Source organism: Sitophilus oryzae, unplaced genomic scaffold (assembly GCF_002938485.1).
Source record: "Sitophilus oryzae breed Bouriz unplaced genomic scaffold, Soryzae_2.0 scaffold_302_pilon_pilon, whole genome shotgun sequence".
In the NCBI taxonomy this organism is placed as follows: domain Eukaryota; kingdom Metazoa; phylum Arthropoda; class Insecta; order Coleoptera; family Curculionidae; genus Sitophilus; species Sitophilus oryzae.
This window is the reverse complement of record NW_022146866.1, coordinates 1,082,670-1,108,678: the sequence shown is the minus strand read 5'-3', so window position 1 is coordinate 1,108,678 and position 26,009 is coordinate 1,082,670. Positions and strand designations below refer to the sequence as shown.

Here is a 26,009-nt window from a genome sequence, read left to right as displayed (position 1 = left end):
GGTGGTCCGAAGTGTATTCCGGAAACTTCGACAGCATATTCTGCAGTTAAAAATAAGTAAAAAAGTTCTTATAAATGTATATACTAAAATGCTTAGTTTCGGAGATACAGGGTGTAGAAGTTTCATTTTTATTTCGATTTTTTCCAAATAATTTCTGAACTAACGTCGATATTTGGATGAAAATTGGTGTCTGGGAGTTTTTTAACACGAAAAAATTGATTTTGATGTCAATATGACTCCTACTTGTAGAGAGCATTTATACCAACTTTTTTACTTATTTTCATCTGCAGATTATGCTGCCGAAGTTTCCGGAATACAGTTCGGACCACCCTGTATATAAAATAAAAATCTTCAAAAACGCCTCACCTAATTTATGAACGCCCTCTTTCGGATATTTTTTTAAGAATAAAAATATTCTGATACAATCGTCTTCTTTCATTAATCCACAGCATTAATCGGACTATACATTATACATAAATACTATAAATAGTAGTATCGGTACTCGGTACTTAAATAATATTTTTAACTGGAATAGTGTATTTTTTCTTACTTGGACTGGTATTAGAGGATTCAGTACAAAACTGAAAGCAGCTGCTTGACAGTCAGATTCCTCCCTACACCATCCTTGACATTCGTAGAGACTCAGGTTCTTTACTGTGTAGTAAGTCGTGCCTTTGTAGTCGTAATCTGTCAATTTTTCGAATGCTATTCGACCTGAAACGTAAAAAAATCTCTATACAACATTCTAAGATCTAAAACCTAAAAAATCAACTGTAATGTGAATCCACGGAGACAGTTTCGAGAGGTTCTTTACTCGAATACAAGTTTTTCTAAAGATATGAAACTACCCAATGGTCAAAACGCGGTACTAACATTCCTTCTTCTGGTGGAAGTCAATATTATAAATTATTATTATTTAAATATACCGGGTGTTTTGCAAAGGTAGCTCACGCCTATATGAGTTTTATTCTTTCAGATTCTTTATTCTTTCAGAAGAATAAAACGAGATCTGGACTTGGTAAATAACATAAATCAGGATGAGCTGACGTATTCAGTTAGTTTGGATCACTATCTGTTTCTCCGGAAATCACTTCAACTTTTGATTTTTAAATGGTACCCTCGGTATTTTTTAACTTTATTTGATAGAAAATCATATTCTGAATAGAATAGGCCAATTAAAAGATGCCCATACAATGAAATTTTAATCATAACTCAATTTTTTCAAATGGAAAGAGAGTAGCTCATCAGCATATTTTGAAAATACATTTTTTTACTAATAATTTAGTACCTCACACTTGGTATTTGGAGTCAAATTATCGTTATGTTCACTGCCATAGCACTATACATATTTAAATTTAAAATACTATATATTTTTAAACGAAAATTTCATAACTTGACATACGATGTCATTCTATTAAGAATGTCATTTTCTATTGAATAAAGTAAAAAATTCTCGAGGGTACCATCAGATGTTGTCTCTGGTACCATGTAAAAATCAAAAGTTGTAGTCATTTCCGTTGAAACACGAAGTGACCGAAAATAACTGAATACGTCAATCCTGACTTGTGTCATATACTAACATACGAAATGACGAAAAATGTGTGAAAAAAAAGTTATAGGGGTGAGTCAAAATTATTACTTTTATAATAACCTTACAGAAAATAGTAAAGAATTTTTTGAATAAAAAGATTAAGGAAGTAGCATATCAACATACTTAGGTGGAGCGAGATGGGAGTTTAATATGGCTGACTTAAATTCCGGTTCATCAGTGCCGTTCTATTCTATTTTTTTAAAACATGTAAAAATATAATGTAGGATACACTCAATAATTTGTTAGTTTTGGTTTACGTCGTTAATAAATGTTACTCCTATTAGTTTTTAAAATAGTGTTAAAAATATATTTCTACTAAGAATAGAGAATCTATAAGTAATAATTATTTATTAACAAAAATATCAGATACGCTACTGAAACACCGAAGTTCAATTGACGTATCCTAATAGTACCCTAATTATTTTTGACAATTTGTAAATATATCCGAAAATACAAGAAAAAAAAACGATAAACACGATATCCCCAAAGCTGTATGCAGCAACATTAGAAGAAATCTTTCGTCAACAGGACTGGACCAACGAAAGATTAAAAATAGATGGAAAATATCTTAATCATCTAAGATTCGCTGATGACATAGTCCTTATTGCCAATAGTCCTGAAGAACTACAAGCACAAATTAATGAATTAAATACAGTCAGCAATAAAGTGGATCTCAAAATGAATTTAGCTAAAATTAAAGTAATGTAAAACAAACTAGTGAAAAGAAAAGACACTCTAATAAATAACTCAACACTGAAAATAGTAGAAGAATATATATGTTACGGTTAAAGTCCGATGTCCGGTTAATGTCGACATTAACAGGTTAATGTTTGGGGGTTATGTTTTTGGTTGTTTTGTTGTGTGTCATATTTGGGACACTAATACACAGCTCAGGATCTCTACGACCAGAAATCAACAGAAGGATTAAGTTAGCATGGAGTACTTATGGAAGAAACTCAATCATATTCAAATCTAGAATGCTACTCTATATAAAGAAGAAAACATTCGACCAATATGTACTATCAGTCATGACTTATGCATGTCATCATAACATAAGGACATCATAAGGAAACTGCAGGTCGCACAACGTTCAATGGAACGAAATATGCCGTGAATAACCAATAGAGACCGTAACAGAATAGAGCGAGGATACGACAAAAGACCTAGGTAATAGATGTCATCCACAGAGTAAAATCCCTCAAATGGCCATGGGCAGGACAGCTGGCAAGAAGAACAGACAACAGATGGACCACAAAAATAGCAGCATAGTACCTACGAGGAACTAAGAGACCTAGAAGACCGAACCGCATAGCCAACAATAGACAACAATGGGCCCAACTACAAAGAGAGTATGTGAGGGAGGCTACACTATAATTGGAAATGGCTGAATAAGCTGAAAACGATGATGATGATGATGATGACTAGAAAAAAATATACAAATAGTTAATAAATTACTTTCAAAATATACTTCTAGATTTACTGCCTCTAAACAAAATCTATTGTAGGATAAATAGTAAATAACATAAAATAAGAACTGAACTACACAACATATACGCAAAATTTTAAATTATATTCAAATGTTTCAATTGAAACGTCAACTAGAACTCTCAAAAATGGAGGTTCATGGTGTCAGTTTCGTCATTAATGCATGAATATATGGATTGTATTATACTCCTTCCCCCCTAATCTTTTTATTCAAAGATAGAATTATACCACTTACCTAAACAACAGCTAAAACATAATGCTAAGACTAAACCAATACTGAGGTGCGTACTGCTGGCCATCTGAAAACAAAAAAAAACAAACAAAATTAATAAACAAAAATCAACAAGATCGTGCTGAGAGAAAAGAAAAAAACTATAACCGACGATTCATCGGTGCATAGAAAATACGAAGCCCAGTAATGTACCTGTCAAGAAGTTATTGTTCAGAACTCGATTGTGTACTGGGTGTGCATTTTTTTTGGTGCCCTAGGCACTTGTTGCTTGGGCGATATAACAATGAAAAGTGATTCATTTTATTCGTATTTCTTTGGCTCGCGCCGTGTTGTAGGTTGGAAAATGATTGAATTTCTTCAGGTTCTTGTCAAAGATTAATTCAACGATAATAAATGACGAGATTGCGTGTGGAAAGTGAATATAACTTTGATATTTATCGTTTAGTATTTTACGTAGTTACGTACTATATTTCTTGTTTGGATGATAAATTTTACGAAGGAAGTGTATAATCACTAAACATACAAGTTATAAAATATTACAAACATTTCTATCTACAGATATTATTTATGTGGTGTTTGCAATTATACATGAATAGTTTTTAGTTAGTTTTTAGGCTCTAAATTTTGCTGCAGTGATAATTAATGTTATTATATTCGATATTCATAAGTTCTATAAATAATCGCTTTACTGAAAAAATACGAAATGTGTGAGAGAGAGAGATATGTGTTAAAGACGCATCGACTGTAGAGTCTTTTAGCGTCACTTTATCCCATTATTTATATATTTATGTCTAAACTAAACGTTCTCCGTAAATATTTATATATATTTATATATGTCGATGTCCTTTATATAATCCAACATAGCCTTGTTATTTTGGAAGGAAAGGGCTGCCTCAGGGTTATCCACGATACCGTGTTGTCTTCGTTTTAACGCGTACTTTGGGCATTCAAAGATAATGTGTTTGACGGATGTTGGAAGATTACATGTTTCACAAATGGGCTGGTTCTGTCCTTTAAGGAGGTGTTCATGGGTAAGTTTCGTGGGTCCTAAACGAATTCTAGTGAGCACAACGAAATTTCTTCTAGGTAAGTTAACTACATTATTTTCAAAATAGTCCCTTTTGATTTCATGAAGCTTATTATCATTCATGTCTAAGTCCCATTCTAGGTGGATTATATTATCGATCATATGTTTGCCATAATTCTTTAGATCTTGCAGGGAGAAAACGAGGTTGGTTTTATGAGGGTTGGGAGTTTTTGCAGCCAAGTAATCAGCTCTGTCATTGCCAGGAATTCCTATGTGGCTCGGAAGCCAAAGGAAAGTGACGCTGTAGTGGTTGATATTGGCCTTCTGTAGAAGCATTTTGATTGCCATAACTAATGGATGGTTGGAGTAGAAAGAGGAGATACTTGAAATGGAACTCAATGAATCGGTAGCCACGAGCCATCTCTTATAGCTGAGGTCAATATATGTTGAATAGCCTTAAATATTGCAAAAATCTCTGCTGAGAATATTCCCGTTATGGGACTAGTGAGAAACACATTTCTTTATCAAACGTATGAAAAGCCGCTCCAGTGTGCCAAATACGAAATGTGTTGTACAAAAAATTGAGTTTGTTTAAGAATCATATAGCAATATTTTTTTATTTTGTTTATTAAATTATCATTCTCATGGGCACACAGTTCAATGGTACTCCAGCATCCTTCAGACAGAAATTTGCGTACAATTTATCTTAGATAGGAACTATCGAAAACAGGAAATTGCCATCTTATCCGATAGTCAAGCAGCACTAAACCCGATCAATTCAGTAACCATCAATTCAAAGTTGGTCAAAGAAGGCCTAGAGAAGCTCAAGAAATTGTGCAAAGCAAATAAAGTCCTCCTACTCTGGGTGCCTGCTCACCAAGGGATAGAAGGCAATGAAAAAGCAAATGATCTAGAAAAGGAGCGAATACTTGACTAACTGTACCAGAACCATTCTGTTTTCTAAGCGGGAACCAACTGAAAGCGGAACTGAAGAATCTGGACCCCAATGGGTATCCTCCAACGATCTAAGACTCCCGAAAAAGTTCCTCGGAACTAACGACCGAGAAAAATCAAAGGTTTTCCTTGATTTAAGTAAAAACAATCTCCGGATTGTCACGGGGTTTCTAACAGGACATGCACTGTCTCCTCAACGAACACCTCAGTAGGCTGAAGCTGAGAAACAACGGCGAATGCAGATTCTGTGGGGAATGAATACACGGACGCATTAAATTGACGCATTAGCTCGTATAGTGAATATGGGGCTTAACAGTTTTAGTTTCACAAAAAATATGATCATTCTCAGTTGAAAGTGAAAGATTTGTGCAAAGACGATTAAAGTTTAAAAGAAGAATCTTCAGATGAAACATCAGTTTGAATCATCTGCTAATGATGCTAATATGCTTAAGGCGGATTAAAACGGTAGAAGTGTACTTGGACAAAGTACACTTGGATACTGCCATATAACTGTACTTATAATAATACGGCGTGCGTCTCACCTGCACGCTGTTTGTATCGTATTAACTGTTTTATCCAACTCAACTGTGACTAACAAAATTATCTTTCACCTTCGACTTGGTGCATTTTAAATTGTGTTTAAAGCAGAATTGATTGCCACAAAAAGTTTTTTTAAACTCTAATACCAAAAAAAACCCGTCCATATTGATCCAGCTTTATGGCGAACACTGTAATTATTGAAGGGCTTCCCTGAAAAACGTTGTAACCGACATTTTTTTCAAAATAGAGAATTCAGTGAAATAAGGTTCTAATTTTCATAGGTATAACGTTTTTTCCTCGGTTTTTTCACTGAAATTTCGATGTTGAAAAAATTGTTGGTTACAACCGAGGAGCCATTCAATTATTATTCAATTATTACATTAATGATTACTAAGCAATATTAGCTACATAGCCAATTAAAATCAGAAAACCAGGAAGACTTAAATTTAATATTATAAGAATTTACTACTTTTTCTTATTTCTTTTTTGCAGTTTATGGTTAAAGATTCAGTTGGTCGTCCCTGAGATAAAACATCCCTCTTATCTTCATCTGTGCACCGTCTGAAGGGAGTTTCCAATAAATTGCAGACCAAGTCATTGATTGCGTTCATTTTTTAACATATATACACACATAAAATAGTTTTAAAAGACAACAACAAAACAAACAGCAAAAATTAACAAGTTAAATCAACAAAAACCATTAACAAACAACAAGAAATAATCAACAACAACTTTACAGTCTTTACACGGTTAATTACTCGCCGAAGTAGCCGAATATTAGCATAAAGGAGGACGAAGCGAACTGCCCTAAACCAAAAACTCATTCACATCGGTCGCCGATAAAAAAATTCGGGGCGGGGAATTTACATGCTGGCGCTAGGCTGACGTCACGTTACCATGGAAACCGTGCAGCCGCTCGGCTCAGAAATATTTTCACTTCACTTGTGGCTTCGTGAAAACGTAGGCGCGTGCGGGCCAATAATGCTACTTTTTCGGCCGGAATTAACGATGCAGTGGACCTATTATGCAGAGGTCCACCCGGAAAAAAAATAACTTATAAAAAATTACCATTTTATTATTTAGATACATGTAAATATATTAAACTAAATTAATATTTTAAGCAGTAAAGTTTTTTCTTTAATTTGAGTATTTTTTTCGGTAAGTGCCCCTTCACCCACTGCACCTGACGAGCCGCCACTGCAGTTATGACCTATGCATGCGAAGCCTGGATACTTAAAAAGGACATAAGGAAATTGCAGGTCGCACAACGCTCAATGGAATGAAATATGTTGGGAATATCCAAGAAAGACCGTAAAATAATAGAGTGGATACGACAAAAGACCCAGGTAATAGATGTCATCTACAGAATCAAATCCCTCAAGTGTACTTATGGAAGAAATTCAATCATATTTAAATCTAGAATGCCACTTTATCTAAAGAATAAAATACCGTATGATCGAATAAAAACGGCGTCAACGATGGCTATGAAATGAAGATCGCTGTCATTTTATATGGAAAATTATATGGGAAATGTCATCGATCGTCATTTCCAAGCCAACTGGACGCCATTTTTTTTCGATCATACGGTACTACAAAGACAGTAAGACAGTATATGTGAGGGAGGCTACACCATAATTGGAAATGGTTGAATAAGTTCAAAATGATGATGATACAACTTAAAACAAACCACAATCATAGTTGAAATAAAATTACTATAATATTCAAATTCCATTGAGAAATAAACCATCGTACAGCTATAATAATAAATACCTCTCACGCGGTATGGTATATGGTCCTGAACTGAAATCCGTGGTCAAGTTCAACGTCCCGCCGAAGCTTCACTGGGTCAGTGGTACCAGAGTGCAGCGTTGCCAATCTTTGTGGAATTCCACAAAATGTGTGGAATTCGTAATAATGTTGTGGAACGTTTGTGGAATAGAATAAATGTGGAATTTTGTGGAATTTTCGGAATTATTCCTTTTTTTCTTTTTTTTTTCCTTATTTAGCTAATAGTAAAAAAAAATATTATAGAACTCATCATAATTTTACAGATTTCTGTAAAAAGAGCGTCGCCGTCGAGGTTAGCAGCTAGGTTCGGTATTTAGATCTGCAAGCAATCCGACGAAATTTTCGACATATCAGATATCACACGTCACTATATAATGTAAAATCCCTTTAAGATCACGTGGTTTATATAAAAAAAATATCGGATTGGTCGCAGACCTAAAGACCGAACCTGGCTAGTGATTGTGGAATTTTGTGGAATTTGGGTATGTTCGCCGTGGAATATAATTTTGGACCATTGGCAACGCTGCCAGAGTGGTACCAGCAACCAGTCGGCGTCGTAACGGATTACGTCAAACTCGTCCAAATATGGGGACCGGTTCGATAACGTTCTTTTTTTTCAGAAGCGATCGTGCCGGTTTGGGATTTTTCTCATTTTTTAGCTTTCTTCGGCACGCTCGCCCCAAATTTGGCGCTGCCACTGCATTAATATTCATCGGGGATACGCGGCGCACAGTTATTTCAATGGATTTTAGTTCAAAAAGTGGTATTTTCTACCGCTAGTGTAATTAATGCCATTACAGTAAATCGGAGAGGATTTTTTATTGGCGATGATGAGTCGATATAAAAGAGATGTGTTGTCATCCAAGAAATTTAATTTTCGTTGCAGTAATTGTGCTAATGATGACTAAATATGCAACTGATAATAACTGAACCCTAATAAAATAAATTCAGATATACAGGGTGAGTTTCCTACGAGGTTCTCTATGGGTATCTCGGAAACTACTGGAGATAGAGAGTCGGTTAAATGGGGAAAGAATTGCAGTTTTGTGGGGTCATAAATATGCGCCTTTCAGATTTTTGAAAAAGTTCATGGCTTACTAGATATTCCGAAAAAAGCTAATTTTGGCTTTTTTAAAAATTGTCCCTAATTCCATTATAATCTATTTTAGACAAAAAGTTTTCAGATAAAATTTGTACATAATCACATCCCTAATGAGACTGTGTTCTCCGTTTTTTTCTAAAGCCTGTCATTTTTGACATATAACACAAACTTATGTTTTTTTAAATGGAAACCATAGTTGGTCATGACTTCATAAAAAGCGCCATTTTTCAAGCTTTTTAGCGATATAAGCTATAATATGTTTTTTTCGAAAAATTACTGAGTTATAGCCAATTCTTATCATTTTTAAACAATTTCACTTAGTTAGCCATGGAAAAAAGTTCAATCGCCGCTGCTCTCAGAAACGTGAAGGTGTCACATCCAAACTTTGTAAATTAAAATAAACAAAAATTGTAAATATGAATTTTTTAAGTTAAGAAGAGCATGTAGATACTCGTGCATTAATAGAGTGGTTCCAACATGACTTTCATTATACCTCCTCCCCCTATAATGAAAGAAATGTTAAAAATTATTTATATCATAATAATGCATGGATAGGAAGAGGTGGACCAATTGCATGGGCCTCCTCGATCACCTGACCTATCCATTTTAGATTTTTTTATGCGGTATTTTAACAATAAGGTATATGAATTAAGATTAAACTTATGAATTAAGAGAGACACTCGTTGTGGCGGTACGAGAGAAGTTTAATTAAGTCGACCGGTTCTTCTGTGAGACTAGGTAGTAATTCACTTTTAAAAGATACAACTCAAATCTAAGAATTGGCTATAAATAAATTTAACTTTTCTAACATATGTCTTAAAAACCGTTTTCTAAAGAACGTAACATTCACCGGTCAACGTATCCTCGAAAATGTATGGCCAAGAAAAGTTGAACCAATAATCCTACACGCTTTTCTTCATTTGAAAAATTCATATTTACAATTTTTGTTTATTTTAATTTACAAAGTTTGCATGTGACAGCTTTACATTTCTGAGAGCAAAGATTATTGAACTTGTTTCCATGGCTAACTTGTTTAAAAATTATAAGAATTGGCTATAACTCAGTAATTTTTCGAAAAAAACGTATTACAGGTTATATCGCTGAAAAGCTTGAAAAATGGCGCTTTTTATGAAGTCATGGCCAACTATGGTTTCCATTTAAAAAAACATATGTTTGTGTCATATCTCAAAAATTACAGGCTTTAGAAAAAAACGGAGGATACAATCTCATTAAGGATGTGATTATCTACAACTTTCATCTGAAAACTTAATGGAATTAAAGACAATATAACCAAGAACTGTTTTTTCGAAGGTATCTAGTAAGCCATGAGCTTCAAATCTGAAAGGATTCTTTCCCCATTTAACCGAGTCTCTATCTTCAGTAGTTTCCGAGATACCCATAGAGAACATCGTAGGAAACTCACCCTGTATGTTTGAACAGTACATTATGTCCCGGATTCTCTATAGGGTGTTTCAAAAAACATGTGCCATCTCTCATGGGCAGATTCCTCACGTAAAAATAAGATTTATTTTTCATATCATAGGTCCATTTACATAGGTCCGATATTCTGCTTTGTTTCGTAGCTACAGGGTGTTAGAGTCTTAATAAATCATTTGATTTATTATATTTTTTTCCAAGTACTTTTAGTGATTCGAATGAAATTTTGAGGGTAAAAGTTATTATAAGTTCTACATATTTTAATTTTAATTCTAAAAAGGTGTCGATAAATTCATCAGGGACGTGCGTATGGGTTATCATTAGAATATTTTTCAAAAAAAAACATGTGCGCCACTGACTTTTTTTAATATCAAAATAGTGTAGGCCGTTTAATTCCAATTAAAAGTTCTCTTTTGATATTTTGTCGAATTCGGCCTCCTTGATGAGATAAACGCAATTTTTTAATCACAATTAATAAAATAAAAATAAAATTAATAAATTATATATTTCACCTAATTTATCATTAAATATTATTACTCTTAGTTATTATTACTCCAGTCCAACCTACAACAATTTCAAATAAAAAAATAATGGTATTTAAGATAATTACAAAAAACCTAATTTTAAAAAGTTTTAACATCTTGTGACTAAAACAGATATAATTAACATATTTTGGACATTTTTTTTAAATGGAAATATTTTATTAGTGTCTTCTACAAAACTAATTATTGTAATAAAATAAGATAAAATACTTGCATTATACGGGGTAAGTTAAAGCTATACCCAGTGAGTAAAGTTTTGACACATTTAGGGAATATTAGGAAAAGTACGTATTCAAAGTTACGTATCTGCGTTTTATTGCTTCTTATAAGGCACAAGAAGGGTGTGGTAACGTAACAACGACGTCACCTAGAACACGTTTCCCTTAAAAGAATAAAATGCTCACTGGGTATATACAGGGTTTCCCAGAAATAAGTGCAAGTATTGTAAGGGGTGGTAGATTTCGATAAAAGAAACATATTTTCTCTTTATCGTTTTCCAAATAAGTTCAAAATAACGGAGTTTATTTCCAAAAAATGATTTTTTTTTGAGAACCGCTGGGTCTTTTCTGGATTTTCTTTCTTGTAAATTTAATCTAATCCCTATGTTGCCATATTATCAAGAAATTATGTTTTTTAACTAAAAACCAAAAAAAAAATTCAAAAAAGGTCGAATTTTCAAACTTTTTTTTCGCGAAAAAAACCTCATAGGCTTGCTTCTGGGGTTGAACTATCTTCTTCTTCTTTACGTGCCGTCTCTTTCGTGGAGGTTGGCGATCACATTGGCAAAATCTTCACGATTCTCGGCTTTCGTTATAAGTTCCTCAAAAGTTAGGTGAGTCCAGTTTCTGATGTTTCTCAACCAAGATAGTTTCTTCCTGCCGAGACCTCTCTTTCCTTCAATCTTACCCTTAACTATCAATTGTAAGACGTGGTATTTTTCATTTCTCAATATATGCCCTAAGTAGGTATGATGTTTTTCTTATTTTTATTATATTGAGCAATTCTCTCTCTCTGCCTATTCTGTTGAACTATACTACCAGTTAAAATTCTTGCACTTATTTCTGGGACACCCTGTATAATATTTTAAACAAAAGATGTTACCGTGGGGACTGTAATAAAAAAGAATAAAATTATTGGGCAAACCTACAATAAGATTAGCCATTAGTCATTAGTCATATTTTAGTCATGTTTCATGGCTAATCTTACTGTAGGCTGTGGGTTTGCCGAATAATTTCATTCTTCTTTTTTATAATACTTTATATATGTTACTGTAAATATCCGAAATGCGGTAAAACCTAGGATTTACCAAAAGCAAGTGGTAGTAAAAACCAACCAACCCCACCAAATAACCACCTAACCAATGCATTAACACCCTCCAAATAACACCCTCCTAATTAGTTAATGTATTTGGTAAATCCTAGGTTTAGCGCGCTTATCCTAGGTTTTGCCGCATTTCGGACCTTTACAGTAGCATATATATATATATATATATATATATATATATATATATATATATATATATATATATATATATATATATATATATATATATATATATATATATATATATATATATATATATATATATATATATATATATATATATATATATATATATATATATATATATATATATATATATATATATATATATATATATATATATATATATATATATATATATATATATATATATATATATATATTTTTTTTTTTTTTTCTGCTATTTTAAATAGAACAGCGTTGATATTATATCACAGTTGAACATATCTTTTATCCAATTATACAGTATGTCCCCGGATTGTCTTTACAAGAGGAAAAACTTTTTTATTATTGATATTTTGCGAAAAATGCATTTCTCATAAAATTTTTTGCTTGTTCTAAAATGGTTAATCTCGTTTATACTTTTCCAAATTTCCATATCGTTTTACAGAAAATTAAGAAAAACATGAAAATATGGTTGATTTTTTACCTAAAAATCAAAACGCGTTTATATTGTAATATAATTTTAATTTTTTCTTAATATAACATTTTCATTCTTTGATAGATTGTTATTCATAGAATTTTAATTGACTAAAATTAATTTAATTGATTAAAATTAAAAAAAAATTCAACCATATTTTCAGGTTTTTCTTAATTTTCTCTAAAACGGTAATTTGCAATATATTTAGTATAGTTAGTATAGTTCACATATTCATTATCTGATAAGAAGCTTTTTCAGAACACCGGGCCACCTTGTATTTATAGCACTTTTCATAAATTTTATTATTTTTTTCTTATTCCAAATAAAGAGATTTAGATAATAAAGACATTATATACATTTTTCTTAATGTCTTTCTTAATATTTTACGTCTGTCGTAGAAAGATGAATGGATCTAGCAAGATAGATCAATTAATGGGCCCCATTCGAGATCTCTTAGGAACACTTTAAGTAAACTAGAATGCTTTTAGAGGAACATTTGTTTGAAAATGGATGTTTTCTGTGAGAACTAAGAAGGAAAATGGTGTAGACTTAGACAGAATCGAGAAAAGGAATTAGATCGTCAACAAGAATAGAGATGTCTGAAGAAATATTTAAAAAATATGGCCATATTTCATGCCACATTTATGGTAACAAAGATACTCTTTAGAAATATCATTTATGTTTGTTTTTTTTTGTTTTGTTAATGAGTTTTAAGCTTTTCAAAAAAATCCACATTACATTTTTCAAATTTTGTTCTATGCCGTGTTATTATTTGTATTTCTTATATATTTTACTGTATTTTTTATGATTTCTATTATTGTATATTTTTAAAAGAGGTTTGTGGTAAATGTCGCCATTTCTTTCTTACGTAAAATAAAAAAGATATCCAATCAAATATGCTTATCTGCTTTTTATTAAAGATCCGTTATTTAAATGTTAAAATGGATCCCATATCTTTATTCAAGATTTTCATTACAGTAAAACCACTTTGTATTTGGCACAATCGAAAATCTAATGGAACAAAATTTGGGAACTCTCGCTTATTCCCAATTAAACGATAAGATCAAAGAAACAAAAGCGAAAATAAAGGAATTGTTTTGTTTCTTTGTGGCTTATCGTCAGGCAATTGAGATACAATGTCTGTGCGAAATTACAACAACAATTATAGATAGTTCTGTAGCATAAATACTAAGAGGTCTATGCGAAATTCGTAGTGTCTTAGGTTTTACTAAAAGTAATTCAGGTTTGCACAAATTGCAATATACGTTCAACTTGGATATTGTATACGAAATTGGATATTGAATCCATATTATCCGATTTCACAATAAATACGAGTATGTCTGTAAAGTCTGTAATCATGAGTTGAATTATATTTCTTGTAGATAATCGTGGGTCTTATTTTATCAAAAAGTAAAAAATAGGACTTGCTCTCGCATAATCGCCACCTATTATTATAATATATACAGGGTGAGTTTCCTACGATGTTCTCTATGGGTATCTCGGAAACTACTGGAGATAGTCGGTTAAATGGAGAAAGAATTGCAGTTTTGTGGGGTGCTAAATATGCGTCTTTCCGATTTTTGAAAAAGTTCATGGCTTACTAGATATTTCGAAAAAAAACAAATTTTGGCTATTTTAAAAATGAATTCCATTATAATCTATTTTAGACAAACAGTTTTCAGATAAAAGTTATAGATAATCATATCCCTAATGAGCTTGTGTTCTCCGATTTTTTCTAAAGCCTGTCATTTTTGACATATGACAATAAACATATGTTTTTTAAAGGAAAACCATAGTTGGCCATGACTTCATAAAAAGTGCCATTTTTTAAGCTTTTCAGCGATATCAGCTATACAAACTTGATATTACCATTAATTGATTTTGGCTGTTGGTTTTTAGGACTTCAAAATGGAAAAAATTCAACCATATTTTCATGTTTTTCTTAATTCTCTCTAAAACGGTATGGAAATTTGGACACGTATTAACGGGTTTAACCGTTTTAGAACAATAAAACTTTTTTTGAAGAATACATTTTTCTCAAAATGTCAATAATAAAAAAGTTTTTCCTCTTGTAAAGCCAATCCGGGTCATACTGTAAGTTTTTTAATTTGACAATTACTGTAAGCAAAATATACTTTCATTTAAAATACTTGGTATTTCTGCGAGTATATAAAAAATATCTTAAAAATGCGCGATTGTATAGTTCATTATTTTAAAAATTAATTCCATTATAATCTATTTTAGATAAAAAGTTTTCAGATAAAAGTTATAGATAATCATATCCCTAATGAGCTTGTGTTCTCCGATTTTTTCTAAAGCCTGTCATTTTTGACATATGACAATAAACATATGTTTTTTAAATGAAAACCATAGTTGGCCATGACTTTATAAAAAGTGCCATTTTTTAAGCTTTTCAGCGATATCAGCTATACAAACTTGATATTACCATTAATTGATTTTGGCTTTTGATTTTTAGGACTTCAAAATGGAAAAAAATCAACCATATTTTCATGTTTTTCTTAATTCTCTCTAAAACGGTATGGAAATTTGGACACGTATTAACGGGTTTAACCATTTTAGAACAATAAAACTTTTTTTGAAGAATACATTTTTCTCAAAATGTCAATAATAAAAAAGTTTTTCCTCTTGTAAAGACAATCCGGGACATACTGTAAGTTTTTTAATTTGACAATTACTGTAAGCAAAATATACTTTCATTTAAAATACTTGGTATTTCTGCGAGTATATAAAAAATATTTTAAAAATGCGCGATTGTATAGTTCATTATTTTAAAAATTAATTCCATTATAATCTATTTTAGATAAAAAATTTTCAGATAAAAATTATAGATAATCATATTCCTAATGAGCTTGTGTTCTCCGATTTTTTCTAAAGCCTGTCATTTTTGACATATGACAATAAACATATGTTTTTTAAATGAAAACCATAGTTGGCCATGACTTCATAAAAAGTGCCATTTTTTAAGCTTTTCAGCGATATCAGCTATACAAACAAAATTACTGAGTTATAGCCAATTCTTATCTTTGTTGACTAATTTCACTTAGTTAGCCATGCGTAATACCATACCATGGTATTATGCATGGCTAAATATGCAATATGCACAAATTATGCATATCATAATTTGACATTTTGTCAATGTCAAATTATATCTCCTAAACCTTTAGGATTTTGTTTAGTTTGAACAAGCACACTAACTGTGGTACTACTAATGGCTGGCAAAGGTTAGTCTTGGGTCGAGATTTCCGTATGTAAGAAGAGTACAATGCGTTTATAATGTACTGAACAAAGAGATGATAGTAAACACGTTGCCAAACGTATGAGATAAACCGAGAAACTGTGCACATCGCTAAGAGACGTAGAAGGGGATATATGCTGTCCTCCATTCGCGAACTTCGAGTTCCGGGCTTTACTTCCGGGGTTCTGAAAGGAGCTGTGCGCTATAGCCTAGTGCCTCCATATGGCGCGGAACAGTTCTGGAACTTTATGACTCAATTGAATGGAGTATCGCGTTCTTGAACAGTTCAGAGCTGCACAACTGAGTGAATGGAGGACAGTAATAGCAGATTTGTCGCAGTTGACCGGTCGACCCTCTGTCAGTACTTAAAGTTCTAGGGAAAGGTGTACGTCATGTGTTCAGCTTCACGATTTAATTACGTCTCGTGATACTTGATTTGTTTATTTATTAACGAGTCGTTGTAATTTTCCCTATAGCTTGAATTTTTTTAAGTGCAAGCTAGAAACACTTGCATTTTTGGTAAAAATAAGTGGAATTGAGTGGATGTTCGATAGTGGTCGCGCTATTAGAACTCTAAATTCAAAAATATATATATGTATATATATATTCGAGAGATATCTCGAAATCTATTAGAAATAATAGATTGTAGTTTTTTCAAGAACTTTCTTAATATTTCTGCTGTATTTTCTTTGTAGACAGTATGGATGGATTGTTTACAATTTTTGAATGGAAAAAACAAACCTTATCGAATTTTTTTTATGTAAACATATTGTAAAATATCCGATCTTGAAAATAAAAAAAAGTTTCAATATCTAAAGGTGCGTATTCATTCTTCGAACGAACGAACGAATGAAAATGCGGTATATTTAGACGGGGACCGAACGCATGCGGCCGTTCGTTCGCTCGGCCATCCGTTTCGAGTCGGTACATCAAAGGCGTTCGGTATCGTACGGTCCCCGTCCATACCACTAGCGAACATTCGTTCGTTCGTTCGGATAATGAATACGCACCTTAAAGTGGTTCTTGAGTTATGGCCCGTTATGTGTTAAAAAGTTGAGTTTTTAAATTATCGCGATTACTGACGTTTTCTCGTTATAAAAAAAATGACACCCTAACGATATCCTTATAATTCCATTTCAGATGCTCAGAAACATTACAAACCTAATAATTTTGACCGGCAGTAGAGAAAATGGGTAAAATAAAATGCTTTCAAGAGAAAATTGGACAAATTGGGAATAGTTTTGAATCTTTTAGGATGAAAAAAAGTGATTTACAAAAAGTATAATTAAATAAGTCTTTCTAATTTTCTCGGGGGACATTGACCATTTGACCTCATGGTTAAGCCGCCACTGGTACCACTACTGGTGTTAAAATACTCTTTGTTTTTTGTTCACCTCTTCTCTTTGTTCACCACTTTCAAATTTTTTTACTACATTAATATACCTTGTACCTACCTTCTGATTAACGATGTGGTTGTAACTAAAATAGGTGGTACTTCGTAGTAAAACTATTAAAGAAAGTACTTCTAAAGACCACCAAGGAAAGTTTTTATTATTTCCTCGAGATTAAGTTAATCTCGAGATGGTAATAAAACACTTCTTTACTGGACATGCAATATACTATAAATAGATATAGGGCTGTCAATCTATCTTGTCAGTAATTTATTGCTGGGGAGTGTATTAACTTTAGCATCGGCCCCGGTACTACTACATAGCTCCATAATAGAGTACTACGTGGTACCAGCCCATGTAGTCCAGTCATCTTAGTCGAAATAGTGTAGGAATTAGGAATCTCGGAGTTCAAGATAACCGGCTGTAAACTCGTATAAACCTTTATTTTAACATCCTAAAACATGTCTCAAAACCTACATATGATAGCGTGTGCGCGACTTGTAGATAACTCAGGTCAAAGGTCAAAAAATCGTTTTTTGCGCATTTTTTGCAAATATCTCGCTTCCTTTCACATTTACGCTATTTGTATTTATTTTAAATATTGTAGAGGATAAAATTCTCTACAACTTTTGTTTCAAAAATTTTTTTGTATCTCAAACCGTTTTTGAGATAGAGGGCGGTGAGCGCGCAGTCTTTCATAATGTACGGTATCATTTAAGTTCAACCTGTAGTCTCGGTCAAAAACACGCCGTATAAAGTCCGTTAATTATTGAAAAATATATAATTATAAATAATTTACATTTTTTCATAAAAGATCATATTGAATATAATAATTTTTTTCATAAATTAAGTATATTTTCATTTAATAACAGTTACCTCTTTGTACAATTAGAAAATTATTAACAGAAATACTTTAATTACATTTTAATTATAGTTAGATTTATACTAATCACATTTTAAGTAAATAAAAAGACAAGAAATACATAATTTATATGTCTATTAAAAAATACGATTTCATACATTTCTCATGGTTGAAATTAAAAAAAAGTTGAATATAAATAAAAAGAACTCCATGTTCTTATTTTTAGTTTTCTTCTTCTTCTTAATCATCGCCGTCTGGTCGTTGTGGAATTTCAAATTCTTTTTCATTTTTATCTTCAGCGACATTTGTCTCCAAGTCTTCTAGGATTTCGGCGTCAAATGTACCATCTTCATTGACATCACTCTGATAGGGTGAAGCATTGAGACAAGCTTGCCCATTACACTGGCCAGAAGCTAAAGAGCACGGCAACCCTGATTTCCTGCATCCACATCGCGAACCACAACCATTCTTGCAGTTGCAGAGTATTGTGTTCAGCAAATTTTCTGGAGCTGGAGGTAGAATAGTAGAGGTAGGTTCCAGGAATCCATTACGCATTATCCAACCCCAGTCTTGGGGTTCTAAATCATGCCTTAATCAAATCTGAAGTTGGTAGTAAACACGATTGAAATATTGGTGAGCTACTGCACTTGTTGGTGGAAGATTTGATAATTGCACAGGTTTATTCAGTTTGGTTGATTTGATGAATTGTGTATAACGAAGATGATCGATACTGTTCTTAGATTTTGGAGCATTATAGATTGCTAACAAAGATCGCACTCCATTCGCAAATAACCTTTGAACCGGACAGTTTTCGTCTTGAAATGCTGCAGCAAGTTGATCCAAATTCGGAAGTTTTTCAAGTGTTCTTACAAAAGTTTTTTTTCCTTTTTTGAAGAGCGCAGAAGTCGTGTCACAGCGTGTAGAAACACTACGTGCAGAAACAAAATGTGTTTTTTCAAACGAGGATATTTATCAAAACTTTTGGAAGAGTATATTTCAGTTTTTACATTTCCTTTTCCAACTTTTTTTAAGACAATTTCTTCTCGATGAGATAGAGTACGCCCGATGAGATAGAGTACGTTAATAATTTTCTAATTGTACAAAGAGGTAAGTGTTATTAAATCAAGATATACTTAATTTATGAAAAAAATTATTATATTCAATATGATCTTTTATGAAAAAATGTAAATTCTTTATAATTATATATTTTTCAATAATTAACGGACTTTATACGGCGTGTTTTTGACCGACACTACAGGTTGAACTTGAATGATACCGTACATTATGAAAGACTGCGCGCTCACCGCCCTCTATCTCAAAAACGGTTTGAGGTACAAAAAAAATTTTTGAAACAAAAGTTGTAGAGAATTTTATCCTCTACAATATTTATGATAAATACAAATAACGTAAATGTGAAAGGGAACGAGATATTTGCAAAAAATGCGCAAAAAATAGATTTTTTGACTTTTTTATCTACAAGTCGCGCACATGCTATCATATGTAGGTTTTGAGACATGTTTTAGGATGTTAAAATAAAGGTTTATACGAGTTTACAGCCGGTTATCTCGAATTCCGAGGTGAAACCCCTAAGATGACTGGACTAATGGTACCAGCGGGCAAACGAGCAGCAGCAGGAGGAGAGTACGTTGCTCTCGGTGGTTCCTTATATGCATCTCGCCATTACGACCTTTGACTTTATGTGTCGGGTTCTGGGAATGCCGCACGGGCATCTAGTGGGTGGTACCCGATAGTTGTGGCTGCTATTCAATTTTGCCGGCCAGCGGAGCAGGCGTGAAAAGAGACAAGCGCGAAGTACTTAGAGTACTTACTTGTCGTTGCTATTCGCTTTTGTAATGCAACTTTGTCGGTGGTACTTATAGAATTGTAAAGGTTTTGCTGGCAACAAGTGAACTGTAATGTAATTAATAGCCTATTGGAATTGTGTAGCTGTCAATGTTTAAGACTTTTGAAACAATGTATAAAAATTGGTAAGGTTGTACGAATATTTGCTGTTTCATTTTTATTTTTTATAACTGTATTTGAATATATATAACAAAATATATTTAAATTCGTTCTCATTCTTCGCTAATACTAAAATCGACGCATCGTAACCCTTAAACGCAAATACCTATGTTGAAAACTGTTAAGCCTTTTAAACTTAACGAGGGGCACCTTTTTTACGTAAAAAAGTCCTAGTTTTTATGTCATCTGTTGAAATTAACGTATCCATTTGGATAAAAAGTACCGCCAGTATCCTCTACTCTAATGGAAAGTACGCTTCCAGGACTGTTACGGATTTTTACACTATCGCCATTTTTAAAAATAAACAGTTTCCTCGGAAGCATTTTAGAGCATATGTTCATAGGACCTTTTTTTATTTTATCTGTAGAATCACCCATCGAAGTTAGATACACAATTTTTTGGACACCCTGTATAATTTGTAGTATTTATCATATTTCTATTTATATTAATAATAGTAATAATTGTAAAATATATTTTGTTATATACAGGGGTTGTTCATCATATACGACACGGAGTATTGGAGCTAAAGGATTAGATTTTTACAAATTGTAAGTTTTGGGTTTGTTGAAAGACTATTAGAGCTACAATTTAAAAATATTTTTACAAGATACAGAGTGTCCCAAATAAATAAAAAATAACAAAGTTGTATTTTTTTAAATGGAACACCCTGTATATTATTACATTTTTAGTTTCTACGATTAACATAAAGATAAATTTGATTAAGGTTTATTACACTTAAACCTTACCGTTTTTGAAATATTTTCAATTTTGTGATATTGCAGTAAAAATTTTAAGGCTTTATTTCTTCAAGGGTATCAAAGTTTTTAATACTAAATATTTACAGAAGTTTATTTATTGATCAGTTATTGTGTTGCAATAATAAAAATAATACTACCTCATACAGAGTGTCTAAAAATTTATTTTAAATAATTTCTAGCTTTAAACGGCAATAACTTGTTTAATTTAAATAGAACTACATTTTAGGAGAATCAGATGCACAATTTAATTGTCTATCAAATTGTATTATACCACTTTTTACCTATCCCTTCAAGTTTTCGTAGAAAATGCATTTTCTTATAATTTAGACCTCATTTATCATATCCCCATGGAATATTGACATTTTAGATTGTTTTTAAAGCAACAAATGTACAAAATGTACAGACTAGCAATATTATCGTTTTTAGCAAAACGATAATATTACTAGCCCATTTATTTGCGAAAAGAAAATTATTTAAATATTTATAAAAGTCCATTAATTAAATATACCACCATATTTCCGCCCAAATAATAGTTAATTACAGACTTAATTGTGTTCGTTAATAAGTTATTCTAAATAAATGTAGATTTGAATCAGAAATCAATATAATAATAACTTGTTTAATTTAAATAGAACTACATTTTAGGAGAATCAGATGCACAATTTAATTGTCTATCAAATTGTATTATACCACTTTTTACCTATCCCTTCAAGTTTTCGTAGAAAATGCATTTTCTTATAATTTAGACCTCATTTATCATATCCCCATGGAATATTGACATTTTAGATTGTTTTTAAAGCAACAAATGTACAAAATGTACAGACTAGCAATATTATCGTTTTTAGCAACACGATAATATTACTAGCCCATTTATTTGCAAAAAGAAAATTATTTAAATATTTATAAAAGTCCATTAATTAAATATACCACCATATTTCCGCCCAAATAATAGTTAATTACAGACTTAATTGTGTTCGTTAATAAGTTATTCTAAATAAATGTAGATTTGAATCAGAAATCAATATAATAATAAGTTATGAAAATGACCGTCTCTGTTATAAATAAGCATTTGTCAAAAAAAATCATTTTTACTGTTACTTTTTACCACACTGTCTAATACACATACAAAATTCAGTTTTTTAGTATTTGGAGCAATTATTATTAATCAACGCAAACAGTTAATTTTTGTAGTTTGAATACTGGAATCATATTAATTGGTCCTCTTTAACAAATATTTAAACAGTTTTTTTTACTTTTTAATGAAATAAACGAATTATATCGACAATATTAGTATCTGTACACTTTAAAAATTTGGTATATCTTTGAAAATAATCTAAAATGTCAGTATTCCATGGGTATATTGATAAATGAGTTCTAAATTACAACAAAATGCATTTTCTACGGAAACTTGAAGAGATAGGTAAAAAATGGTAAAATACAATTTGATAGACAATTAAATTGCGCATCTGATTCTCATAATATATACAGGGTGTTCTATTTAAATTAAAAAAGTTATTGCCGTTTAAAGCTAGTAATTATTTAAAATACATTTTTAGACACTCTAAGGTAGTATAATTTTTATTATTGCACACAGTAACTGATCAATAAATAAACTTGAGTAAATATTTAGTATTAAAAACTTTGATACCCTTGGAGAAATAAAGCATTAAAATTTTTACTGCCATTTCACTAAATTGAAAATATTTCAGAAACGGTAAGGTTTAAGTGTAATAAACCTTAATCAAATTTACCTTTGTTTTAATCGTAGAAACTATAAATGTAATAATATACAGGGTGTTCTATTTAAAAAAATACAACTTTGATATTTTTTATTTACTTGGGACACTCTGTATCTTGCAAAAATATTTTTAAATTGTAGCTCTAATAGTCCTTCAACGAACCCAAAACTTACAATTTGTAAAAATCTAATCGTTTAGCTACAATACTCCGTGTCGTATGTGGTGAACAACCCTGTATATTATATATATTATTTTGTTCAGCATGAGAAAAAACAATCGAGAAACCCCTCCTTATCGAACCTTAACACCCCACAGTCAATCCGTTTGCCAAAAATCAGCTTTAATCGTCAAGCAGTTTAAGCAGAATCGTGATTACTCAATGGTCATATTTATGAAAGACCCTGTATAAATTTTTTAAAAACCCTAAAATATGTAAAACAACGAAATAAAATATACGTGATTAAGAGTTTTTCCGAAAAACTCACCGGTTTTTATATAAAAAAATATTCTAATATTTGAAGGGTGGTTTCACCCCTTTAGAATTCGAGTTTCGAGAAATCCCTTCTTATCGAACCTTTATACCATAAAGGTCAATCCGTTTTCCAAAAATTAGCTTTTTACGTCAAGCGCTTTAAGCAGGATCGTGATTAATCAATGGCCACCCTGTATACATTTTTAAAAAATCTTAAAATATGTAAAAAAAAACAAAATAAAATATAAGTGTTTAAGCGTTTTTCCGGAAACTTTTTTCGTTTTTTAAATAAAAAATATTTGACTGTTTTTTAAATAAAAAATATTGTAATATTTGAGGGGTGGTTTTACCCCCTTGGAACTGGAATTTCAAAAAATCCCTTCTTATCGAACCTCTACACCCTAGAATCAACCTGTATGCCAAAATTGAGCTTCTTGCTTGAGTGGTTTGAGCAGGATCGTGATTAATCAGTGAGTGAGTCACTTAAGGATTTTGGAGGACAAATTAATCAGTGAGTGAGTCACTTAAGGACACGGAGTATTGTAGCTAAACGATTAGATTTTTACAAATTGTAAGTTTTGGGTTCGTTGAAGGACTATTAAAGCTACAATTTAAAAATATTTTTACAAGATACAGAGTGTCCCAAATAAATAAAAAATATCAAAGTTGTATTTTTTTAAATGGAACACCCTGTATATTATTACATTTTTAGTTTCTACGATTAAAATAAAGGTAAATTTGATAAAGGTTTATCACACTTAAACTTTACCGTTTTTGAAATATTTTCAATTTTGTGAAATTGCAGTCAAAATTTTAAGGCTTCATTTCTCCAAGGGTATGAAAGTTTTTAATACTAAATATTTATTGAAGTTTATTTATTGATCAGTTATTGTGTTGCAATAATAAAAATTATACTACCTTATACAGAGTGTCTACAATTTTATTTTAAATAATTACTATCTTTAAACGGCAATAACTTGTTTAATTTAAATGGAACATCCTGTATATTTTATGAGAATCACATGCACAATTTAATTGTCTAACAAATTGTATTATACCATTTTTTACCTATCTCTTCAAGTTTCCGTAGAAAATGCATTTTCTTGTAATTTAGAACTCATTTATCAATATACCCATGGAATACTGACATTTTAGATTATTTTTAAAGATGTACCAAATTTTTAAAGAGTACAGGTATTAATATTGTCGATATAGTTTGTCTATTTTATTAAGAAATAAAAAAAACTCTTTAAATATTTGTTAAAGAGGACCAATTAATATGATTCCAGTATTCAAACTACATTAAATTGGCTGTTTGCGTTGATTAATAATAATTGCTCCAAATATAATATGTGTATTAGACAGTGGGGTAAAAACTAACACCTTAAAAACGATATTTAGTTTTTTGACAAATGCTTATTTATAACATCAGAGACATTCATTTTCATAACTTATTATTATATTGACTTCTGATTCAAATCCACGTTTATTTAGAATAATTTATTAACGAACATAGTTAAGTATATAATTAATTAGCATTTGGGCGGAAATAATGGTGGTATATTTAATTAATGGTATACTCTTTTATAAAGATTTAAATAATTTTCTTTGTGCATACAAATGGGCTAGTAATATTGCTATAATCATTTTGCTAAAAACGATAATATTACTAGCCTGTACATTTTGTAGATTTGTTGCTTTAAAAACAATCTAAAATGTCAATATTCCATGGGTATATTGATACATGAGGTCTAAATTATAAGAAAATGAATTTTCTACGAAAACTTGAAGGGATAGATAAAAAGTGGTATAATACAATTTGATAGACAATTAAATTGTGCATCACATTCTCCTAAAATATATAGGGCGTTCCATTTAAATTAAACTAGTTATTGCCGTTTAAAGCTAGAAATAATTTAAAATAAATTTTTAGACACTCTGTGTGAGGTAGTATTATTTTTATTATTGCAACAAAATATCTGATCAATAAATAGACTTCAGTAAATATTTAGTATTAAAAACTTTGATATCCTTGGAGAAATGAAACGTTAAAATTTTGACTGCAATTTCTGAAAATTGAAAATATTTCAAAAACGGTAAGGTTTAAGTGTAAAACTTAATCAAATTTACCTTTATTTTAATCGTAGAAACCAAAAATGTAATAATATACAGGGTGTTCCATTTAAAAAAATACAACTTTGATATTTTTTATTTATTTGGGACACTGTATCTTGTAAAAATATTTTTAAATTGTAGTTCTAATAGCTCTTCAACGAACCCAAAACTTACAATTTGTAAAAATCTAATCATTTGTCTACAATACTCCGCGTCGTATGTGGTGAACAACCCTGTATATTAGTATAGATTTAAGTCTAAAACCAGATGTTAATAGCTCTGAGACTTAAATATAATAATAATTATATTAAAAAATAGCTATATTTCCTTCAGGCTTTATCTCATAAGAACTAAACACAAATATTTTACTATTATTTTGTATTTTATTTCAAATCATTCATGGACTTGTTTACTAGAATTTCTTGAATATTTCAAATATCCACTGACTCAGGGTAGAAACTCTTCCCAAAACGACGAAAATAGTCGGAAAACTAATTTTTAAACGCAGGAGAAAAACGTATAATACGAAAAAGGCAAAATAGCTGGAATTTGCATAAGAAAAATACGTTATGTTTTATTTACAACGCCCGCATACCTCTGCGAGTATAATATGGCTTTCATGAAAGGCATACATTAATGTTGAGAGCATGCCTGTAAAGTTTTCTATTTCGATATATTCAGCATAGAAGGAATACTATATCCTTATTTTACTATCCACCGTATTTTACATCGT

The 26,009-nt window shown here is 31.2% G+C and overlaps 1 protein-coding gene across 1 annotated transcript in view; it reads right to left on the bottom strand.

Annotated features, from left to right (window-relative positions):
* LOC115884555 overlaps positions 1 to 26,009 on the bottom strand; it is a 173,375-nt gene that overhangs the window by 19,293 nt on the left and 128,073 nt on the right. Inside the window, exons 2-3 of the mRNA XM_030903176.1 lie at positions 3,312 to 3,375; positions 551 to 714 (exon numbers count right to left, since the gene is read on the bottom strand). Of these exons, the coding sequence (XP_030759036.1) occupies positions 551 to 714; positions 3,312 to 3,375 (228 nt within the window). The remainder of the gene's footprint in view (positions 1 to 550; positions 715 to 3,311; positions 3,376 to 26,009) is intronic.